Below are 10,368 nucleotides of genomic sequence, written 5' to 3' on the forward strand. Positions count from 1 at the left end.
ATGTCCTATCTGCACACATTTCTGTATAGATATGCATTATACTCTTGTGCATGATGTTGTTGATGTAACATTGTTACAATGTGCTCTGATAAAAATGTAATGACAAATTAGAATCGTCTCTGGTTACAGTTGAAAGAAAGGAAAACGCAGAGGTTCAACACAGTACTTTGTGCTTCGAAGAACTTTTAGGGTGTGCACTGTGCACGCTCCATGGACTTAATTATAACATCTAACACGTACAGTTCCACCTGCACATAAATTCCTGCTAAAGTCCAACCCATTTTTTTCAGCCTCCCATTGAAAATGAAAGGATGATTCAGTTAATTCTAAATCCTCCTCCTGCTGCTGCTGCTGCTGCCTGATGTTCCACAGTGCACCTGACCACTCCCACAGAGAGAGAGAGCAGCAGCAGCAGAAGACACTGCAGACAGCTGCCTCATTCAGAGACACTTCAGAGTCTACACACACACACTGACAGGATCATAACAAGAGGAGGACACCCTCACACCTGATGAGGTGATTCAAACACAGACACACCCCTCGTCCACACACACACACACACACACACACAGGGTTTGACTGTTATTCCAGGGTCTGCGTGTGACGAGGGTGTCACCTCCTCGTGTCAGCTGATGGAGAAGTGAAGTTGAAGCCGAAAAAAGGAACTGTGTATGTTAAGAGGACAACTGTGCTGGATTCACACGGCGATGTTTGATGGTGAGTGGACTTGTGGCCTCTCGCTGTGTGTGTGTGTGTGTGTGTGTGTGTGTGTGTGTGTGTGTGTGTGTGTGTGTGTGTGTGTGTGTGTGTGTGTGTGTCAAAATCTATTTATAAGAATGGTGACTTTTGAAGTATGTCAGTGGGGTGGTTCACTTACACAGTGCTCGTTCAACAGCTCGACAGAACTATTTGCGCACCAGGGACGTTCTCCAACTGACTGCGTGAAAGTGGAGTGTTTGGAACGGAATCTAGGTGGAAAAGCATGTTTAACTTGTTGTCAGGATGTTTGACCTGACAGCAGCTTCACTCACTCAAGTGGAACGGAAACTAAGCAGCAGTTACCAAAGTTCAGAGAAACACCAAACAGATGTATATGAATGTATAGAGTGAGTGAACGCACGGTCACCATGTGAACAGATGCCACGTGTAACGCGAGCACTGTTTTCGATCATCATCACAAACTTCACCAAGTTATCTATTGTGATTCTGGGACTGAACAAACTAGATAGTCCAGTCTGTCTTCGCACGCTCAAGAATTCTTTGTTCCTGGAAACTGACATTTGATGCGTGTTTTATTTATGAATCCATAAACACAAGTTATCTCCTCGATCGTGAAGACATTTGGGGACGTTGTGGTTTTAAGTTTGGAGAGACAGATTGACATATTTTCCCTATTTTCTGACAACTGTTAAAAGCGATGACAGTTTTTTTTGTTGAAGAATTACAAATGTGTCACGTGATCGTCAAAGGGCCCACGTCTCAACATCACAGCATCACGAGGATCTGACGTTTATTCTTCACTTGACAACAATTTAAAGTCACCTGCCAAGTTTGAAGCATGTTAAGCAATCTGTTAGATACAGGAAACATGAATGCGTGTTCTGACTGGTTTGTCCTGTATGGAAGGGGATAAAACAATGTATAACCAAGTCATAATTATAACTAAGAGATAATATCTTATTGTTACGACTTAGCGTCTCATTATTGTGACGTAGCATCTCATTATTGTGACGTAGCATCTCATTACTATGACTTAGCATCTCATAATTGACTTGACTTAACATCTAATTTTTATGACTTAGTATCTCCCTATTATGACTCAGCATCTAATTTTTGTGACGTAGCATCTCATTATTATGACTTAGCGTCTCATTTGTATCACTTCGTATCTCATTATTATGACTTAAAATCAAATTTGTATCACTTTGTATCACATTATGACTTAGCATCTAATTTTTAGGACTAAGTTTCTCCTTATTATGACTTAGCATCTAATTTTTGTGACGTAGCATCTCATTATTATGACGTAGTATCTCATTATTGTGACGTAGCATCTCATTATTATGACGTAGTATCTCATTATTGTGACGTAGCATCTCTTTATTGTGACGTAGCATCTCATTATTATGACGTAGTATCTCATTATTGTGACATAGCATCTCATTATTATGACTTAGCATCTCATTATTGACATAACATCTAATTTTTATGACTTAGTATCTCCTTATTATGACTTGGCATCTAATTTTTATGACTTATCTCCTTATTATGACTTAGCGTCTCATTATTATGACGTAGCATAACATTTTTATGACTCAGTATGTCATTGTAACGTAGCATCTAATGTTTGTGACGTAGCATCTCATTATTATTACGTAGCATCTAATTTTTATGACTTAGTATCTCATTATTATGACGTAGTATCTCATTATTGTGACGTAGCATCTCATTATTATGACGTAGTATCTCATTATTGTGACATAGCATCTCATTATTATGACTTAGCATCTCATTATTGACATAACATCTCATTTTTATGACTTAGTATCTCCTTATTATGACTTAGCGTCTCATTATTATGACGTAGCATAACATTTTTATGACTCAGTATGTCATTGTAACGTAGCATCTAATGTTTGTGACGTAGCATCTCATTATTATTACGTAGCATCTAATTTTTATGACTTAGTATCTCATTATCATGACGTAGCATAACATTTTTATGACTCAGTATGTCATTGTAACGTAGCATCTAATGTTTGTGACGTAGCATCTCATTATTATTACCTAGCATCTAATTTTTATGACTTAGTATCTCATTATTATGACGTAGCATAACATTTTCATGACTCAGTATGTCATTATTGTAACGTAGCATCTGATGTTTGTGACGTAGCATCTAATTATTATTACATACCATCTAATTTTTATGACTTAGCATCTCATTATTATGACGTAGCATAACATATTTATAACTCACTATGTCATTGTAACGTAGCGTCTAATGTTTGTGACGTAGCATCTCATTATTATTACGTAGAATCTAATTTTTATGACTTAGTATCTCATTATTATGACTTAGCGTCTCATTATTATAACGTAGCATAACATTTTCATGACTCAGTATGTCATTATTGTAAAGTAGCATCTAATGTTTGTGACGTAGCATCTCATTATTATTACTCACCATCTAATTTTTATGACTTAGCATCTCATTATTATGGCTAAGAATCTCATTATTATGACTTACTAATACATCTTTTATATAAGTGGAGGAAATGGGCTTCCTTAAGTAGGCCACTTGCCAAGTTTGAAGCCTGTCAATCAAACCGTTATAGATTCAAATCTGCACTACTCCAGTGTAGGGTCTAATTTATTGACATGGTTGCCACGGTAACTGGCAAACAGATGAGAGGCGTTGCGGAAGCAACTCATTTAGTTATATATCTGTCGCATTTCTACCGATATCCTTTGCATTTCTCATACAAACACCGGATGTGCACTGCACAAACTTGTACCCCTGAGAAGTCACCTGCCAAGTTCAAAGCCTGTCAGGCCAACTATTGGACAGCTGAGTCAGCATCATGTTCATGCCTCACAAGTGATACATCAATGCAATACTCACTTCTTCAGTGCAGCTGAGCTCACAGATCATGGCACCACAGATATGATGAAGCAGGTAAACCCATGACATACAGGCCTGGTGGAACCTGGAGACAAACAAATGCAAACAATCAATCAATAAATAAAATAAACTCTAAAATGACAATAATTCAAAAAGACGATATAAATAACAATAGGCTCCTCGGACAAATTAGGGCCAGGAGTCGTTTCAGCCCCTTGCATTCATGCTCGGACCCTAATTATCATATAATTAGATATATTGGCGATATATTAAACACTCCACTTCTATCAGAGACCCAAGTCTATCAACACATTGCAAAATGATCTGCATGATACAGGGTTTATTTTGTCATTTGGGTGAAACTAACCCTTAAAGGCCCTACTATTCTGTACATCCATCCCTGATTCCATCTTACCTTCTCTAAAACCTGGCTTTTGCTCTATACTAGTGCTGAAGTGAACAAATGTATTATAATGACGAAACAGGTGTAACAGTATGTTTCAAAGCAGGAGGCCGGTATGATAGAGCAAAGGCCATGTATGTACCAGTGACTTTATCAGGCACAGGCCACCCAATGAAGTTTAAAAAGCTCATGGGCAGCAGTGGGACTCCCACATCCTGGGCCCATCCTGACCCCCCTTCAGCCTTCATTTTAGTCCAAGCGGAAGCAGGCTATTCTTATCCCACATTGTGCTGCAGAGCTGTTCTGGTGCTGTCCATTGTGTGCCATGGATTTCCATGACTCTCAGCAATTTCAGCAGGTCTGCGCCTTTAAACCCTTCCATTATGGCCGAGCCCGTGCTGCAATATTTGCTGTGTAGGCTTTTGCATTCAGTCCCTTCCCCAGCCACTAACCTTTGACATTTCAGTGGACAGTTCTCACGCGCAGAAACACTGTCATATACATGTATGATGCTGCTGCTGCTGCTGCTGTCAAATGAGGAAGCACAAGAAATGTTAAATATACAAAACCACACTTCCACAGAAGCTGCACTGTTTAAAAAGCAGGGTATCCGTGGTGTCTTGAAATTAAGGCCTTAAATAGCTTAAATTCTCCTAAAATCTCATAAAAGGTCTTAAAAAACTATTAACGTTACTTTTATTTAAAACGTGCATAAACTTCAGTCTCGCTTTGAAATGTTTCTGTTTTTGATGATGCGATAACATAACTACAACATGGAACTAAAGTAGGCCACCTGTGCTGCCCGGTGACAATTTATCGAGCACCGCTAGCCAGTGTGCTGTGCGCGCACCGTGGTGTGTGTGTTTCAGCTTAGCAAAGCAGCGGAGAAAACTTAATGAAAGCCCACAGCTAAGCCGAATTACAAGTTCCATGATTTGTGGCTCCAATTTTCCTTCATGACTTTTGTACTTTTTTGCCAGTATGGATTTGAAATGGGTCTTAAATTGTATTCATTATGGTCTTAAAAAAGTCTTAAAAGTCTTAAATTTGACTTGTTGAAACGTGCAGACCCTGAAAAATGCTGAAAAACACAGACAAATTTTAAGAAACTGATGCATACAACAAAAAGTGTTTTTTCACTGGGTCACATCACCTTTTTCTTTTTATTAAACCTTTCTAGATAAGAATTAGTGTCGCTTTGCTGGTGGTAAGTTTCCAGTCTTGGTTTAATTTTTTTAATTCTCCTCTTCAGCGTCCGATATTTAGCATTTTAAGCCGATTTACAGGCAAGTCCTCGGGCGGCCCAGTGTTAATGATGGGTGGACCTCGTGCTGCTGCCACGTGTGAAGGACCCCAAGCCAGAATTTATGGAAAAGCCTTCAACAATCCTGGGAGGAAACAAGGCTTAAATTTAATCATTGACATTTCATGCAAAGAACCCTATTCTAAAGTGTCTGGCACTGTGAGCAGCAGCGCCCAAGGGCTGTTCACCTCCGTCATTGTCGCTGCCAAACTATAAATATGTCCTATCGTGACATCTAAATCACATTCTGAAATGCTAAATGACTAATTTCTCGCCTCACATGTTTTTGAAACTGCATTCCATGGAAACATGTCATGTCAAGTTCTGAGCCAGCGTTTGAATTTAACAGAACATGCCGTGGTACCGCTGCTCTGTGAGCGCTGTGCGTCTGCAGTATTGTATAAAGTACCTTAAAGGGATACTTGAGTATTAAAAGTGCAAGTATCTTACCAGGAAATTACTTAGCAGTAGAAGTATTAAAACAAAAAATGGGGAGTTAAGATTGAGCCATGGTGGCTCAGTGGTAGGGTGAGTTCCTGACCATGTGTGTCCATGAGCAAGACACTTAATGTTGCAGCATTTGAATGGGTGAAAACTATAGTGTAAAGCAGCTAGTGGAATAGGGTGTGTTGATGCTTCAGCTGAGAATTTCATTAATACTTAATTTTTCATATCTTGTGCTGCCTCATATTGGAGTTCAGAGTTCATGTACAAAGTTTGTTTAAGATGTGAAAGCGTTCCTGATATATGAGCTAACTTTCTGCTTGGCGGCTACGGTGCAGATTTCGTCTGGCTGTGACGGACAAATGCTTCCCGAAAATTAAAAAACCTTCTGGTAACTTTTGTGAGGCTCGGTCCAAGGATCATGTACGTATGTAAGTTTCGTGAAGATCGGACAAAATTTGTGACCTGTGAAAGTTTAGTTTCGCTCACTATTCAATCCAATATCGCAGAAGAACGACGAGGGTCAGTAACACTATCTACAATTTCCACTCTACAGCAGTTCCGGCAGGACGTTCCAGAGTTTGACCGGTGGAGATATCTCAAAGGTCTAGGAGTAAAAGTTGTTGAAATATAGGAGCCAATGTGGTGTTAGATAAGCTCGGATACATATGGACAGGAATGTGCAAACCCTTCGCACGACTCTCTCTTGCCTTCGTGATTGATGAATTAAAACAGTACCTACGAGTCAAACCTTACTGCAGCTGAAGACTTTGAGTGGCTTTGGTGTTTTGTGTACGTTCGCCACAACAGTCATGATCACACAAACACTGCAGCTTGACAGCACCGTGCTCTGAGACACAAAGCTGCTCACAAACAGTGTTTGATAAGTTCGTCCGTAAGCATGGTTCAGTTGAATCTGAGAATGGTTCCTCTATGTAACTGTTTTACATTCAAGTGCAGAGATTTGAATTATTTGTTCGCTTCCTCTTTAAAACTGTCTCTTTGTCCCTGATGGTTTATCATTGCATGCAAAGTTAACAACACGCCAGAGAAAGGTGTTGGTTCTTGTATGTGCACTATTACTATTATACCATCATGCACTTAGTCATAAATGTTTTTTCCCCCAAAATGTATTAGAGTGTAATTGCTGTAATGTGCATTTTATCATGCAAACAGAGGGGAAAGCTTTCAATTATCGGCCAAAGAAATCAGCATCATATATAGGAAAACCCATATCGGTCGACGACCTTCATAGATGCAGATCACGCAGTAAAACTTCAAGTGAAATGAGCATATAAACAATATATTCTCAGAAGAAATCCCTCCTACATGCAACACTTTGTGTTCTGGGGATATTCCATTTGAAAATTGGAATATTAAGGACAAGAAGCTACTAGCAATACTTATAGCAGTGAGGGGGAAAGAGCATTACCAGAGAACCAAATGGAAACTTTCTACAGGATTTTTTTTGTCATATCTGCTTTTTCAAATAAACAAAGTTAAATTTGCCAATTACCCAAATGCAGATGTTTCTTCCTTTTGAGTTAGTTGAACTAAACACACTCAAACTAAACTAATTCAATGGACACCTTTTATACATTTCCCATTTGCATCCAGTGGAATTGGTTGCCGCTGACAGAAGAGGATCTACGACACACAATGTTGCTTCAAAATAGAGAAGACGTGGCCTCGGAGAACATTTAGAAATCATGGTTTATTTGCATTTCCTGCTGTTGAAATAAAAGGAAGCAGCTCTTTTATCCTGTGTTTGCACACGACTCGTGCTCAGCTCTGACAATATGTGCTCTCTTGTGTCTCAGATCTTTCAGGCCACGGCTTTATCGGTGAATGATCTGCTGCTCTGGTGACTGTTTCCCAGCAGACCTCGTTGGCGCCCATGCATTGCTGAAAGGGGAAAACCTAGGATGGATGACCCACCCCGTGCGGCTCTGAGGCACCACAGTTCTACACCGTCAACCGCGACAACTTTGCTCGTCTCGTCACCTCTGCACGCACCGACACGACCAGCTGCTTCAAACCCACTGCTGACCGCAACAACACCGACACGGGGCGACGAGCTTTCAGAATGTTGCTAAAGTGCCGTCGCATTCGCCGATGCAAGTTTATACGGCTGATGACCACCTGCCTGGTGCTGTCCGTGGTGATGGTTTGCTGGGAGCAGCTGAACACAAATGTCGTCAGCCACATCAAGTCCTACTCCTACCGCTACCTCGTCAACCAGTTCATGGACATCAACAAGAGCTTCACCATCCCACGTGAGGAGGCGAGAAGGTTCAGCGACTTCCACTACCTGCTGGACCACCCGGATAAGTGTGCTGGACAGGACGTCCTCCTCCTCCTCTTTGTCAAATCGTCCCCAAATAACATTCAGAGACGACGCGCCATCAGATCGACCTGGGGGAATGAGGCGTACATCCAGAAAACTCTAGGAGTGACTGTCAAGGTGGTGTTCGCCTTAGGAGCCCCTTTCACAAACAAGGACAAGCCAATGTGGAGCGACAGGAGCGAGTCGGGCTTTCAAAAGCAACTCGTCCTCGAAGACGGGCTCCATGGTGACATCATTCAACAGGACTTCTTGGACACTTTTCACAACCTGACCCTGAAGCTGATCATGCAGTTCCACTGGATGCACAGCCGCTGCGCACACGCCCGCTTCCTCATGACGGCCGATGACGACATCTTTGTCCACATGCCCAATCTGGTGAGCTACCTGCAGGACGTGAGCAGCAGAGGCGTCACACAATTCTGGATTGGCCGAGTGCACAGAGGGGCCCCGCCCATCCGCAAGAAAGACAGCAAGTACTACATGTCCTTTGATATGTACCCCTGGATGTCGTACCCGGACTACACGGCAGGGGCCGGGTATGTCATCTCCAGCGACGTAGCAGACAAAGTCTACCAAGCCACTTTGACCATGAACGCCTCTCTTTACATAGACGATGTGTTCATGGGCATATGTGCCAACGCTGTCGGTGTCACGCCGCAGGATCATTTCTTTTTCTCAGGAGAGGGCAAAGCACCTTACCACATGTGCATCTATGACAAGATGATGACCTCACATGGTCACGTGGAGGACATCTATGGCTTGTGGAAGGCGGCTACACACCCGCAGGTCAAACAGGGGAGCTCTGGCGTGTTTGGCAGGCTGTATTGCACTGTCATGAAAATGGCTCTTCTTTGTAAACCGTACTATTTCTACACTTACCCCTGCAAAGCAGCCTTTTTGTAGAACTGTTCAGGTCTGGATGTTCGTCAGAGTGTGCTATAGCGAGAGATTATTACCTCAGTCGTTTTAGCTGGACACCCATGTCTGTCAAAAGACCGTCATGATGCTTCTTTTGGCGCTTTTCCACCACATAGTCCCGACATGACACTGCGCGGCACCACACGGTTTGATTCTCGTGTCGGACGGCGTTGCTCTCATGAATCTTCCAGTGATAACAGACTGTCAACGCCACGTTTTAGCATCAGCTCAGCTCACTTGGAACCTCGTCAGAGCAGGTACTAAAAACGTACCAGGTACAAAGTACGAGCGCTAATGGAAAAGCAAAAAACCAAATGTGCCGAGTCGAGCCGTGCCTGGACTGTGTAGTGGAAAAGCGTCACGTTACTGTGTCACAGATTGAGATCACTGACCTATCACTGACCTCTTGTCATTTGGAGTGAACATTATAGAACGTGCTGAAATAGGTTTTAACCCAAGGCCTCATTTAGATATTTAATAAACTTTATAGTGAAATTATTATGCTGTTAAAAGCCCGTTTAACACCTTGTGCCCCTGTAAAAAAGGGGTCGACTGAATATTGTGCATTAATGATGAGTAACCATATGTGCGTGGGCTGTGAACTACTATAACACTCAGGAAACATCTGTACAGTTTTAGAAACAGACTCAGATTTCATGGGTTTCACTGCGTAACCCTACGTAACCCTACTTCATTTAATCACCATTTATTTAAGAGCAGCGGTTATGTCTCAAAGCAGACAGAATGATGGGCCGGTGGATTCCATTCTCTCAACAATCTCAAAAGATAGTGAGAGAAAAAAGGGTACACAAAGTTTGCAAAACAGAAAGTGTTCATCTGTGACACATTTTTGATTCTGTCTGTTTCTAAGAGTAAATGTCTATAACAACTCTTTGTGTGAAGAGTTTGCATGTGCATCATCTCACATTGTACTGTTTTATAACCTAATGCTTTAAGTTATACAATGTTTTCTATTCAATGTTTCTTTACCCTGGAATTTTTTTTTTTCCCACGACAGCTCGGACCATTTTTTGTTAAAGTCAACCTAATTTGAATGAAATGTGTCTTTTGTTGTAATTGTTCATTTGCAGCTTTTGTTGCTGACGCGTGTAATAAGTTATGAGTGACGATCATTAGTGGCACATACTGTAGATTGTGTGAAGGTTTTTGCAGTGGTTGTCAATGATTGTGGGGGGGAAACACTGAATAAAAGGAAGTATGGCACTTCTAAAGCTATAGGTCATGGTACTGTATATGTCACTTTGGTCAGTGCAATAGCCAAAGTCATGTGAGCAGACTTTTATCTGCCAGTTTTTGAGAGCTGCCTC

The 10,368-nt window shown here is 41.5% G+C and overlaps 1 protein-coding gene across 1 annotated transcript; it reads left to right on the plus strand.

Annotated features, from left to right (window-relative positions):
* Positions 1-580: 580 nt before the first annotated feature.
* Positions 581-10,137, plus strand: LOC310927937 (lactosylceramide 1,3-N-acetyl-beta-D-glucosaminyltransferase A-like). Its single transcript, XM_083890377.1, has 2 exons — positions 581-717; positions 7,596-10,137. Exon 2 carries the CDS (start codon positions 7,862-7,864, stop codon positions 9,023-9,025), a length of 1,164 nt encoding a protein of 387 aa, XP_083746503.1. The 5' UTR covers positions 581-717; positions 7,596-7,861; the 3' UTR covers positions 9,026-10,137.
* The last annotated feature ends 231 nt before the right edge of the window (positions 10,138-10,368 follow it).

Source organism: Microchirus variegatus (assembly GCF_963457635.1).
Source record: "Microchirus variegatus genome assembly, chromosome: 5".
Taxonomy (NCBI): domain Eukaryota; kingdom Metazoa; phylum Chordata; class Actinopteri; order Pleuronectiformes; family Soleidae; genus Microchirus; species Microchirus variegatus.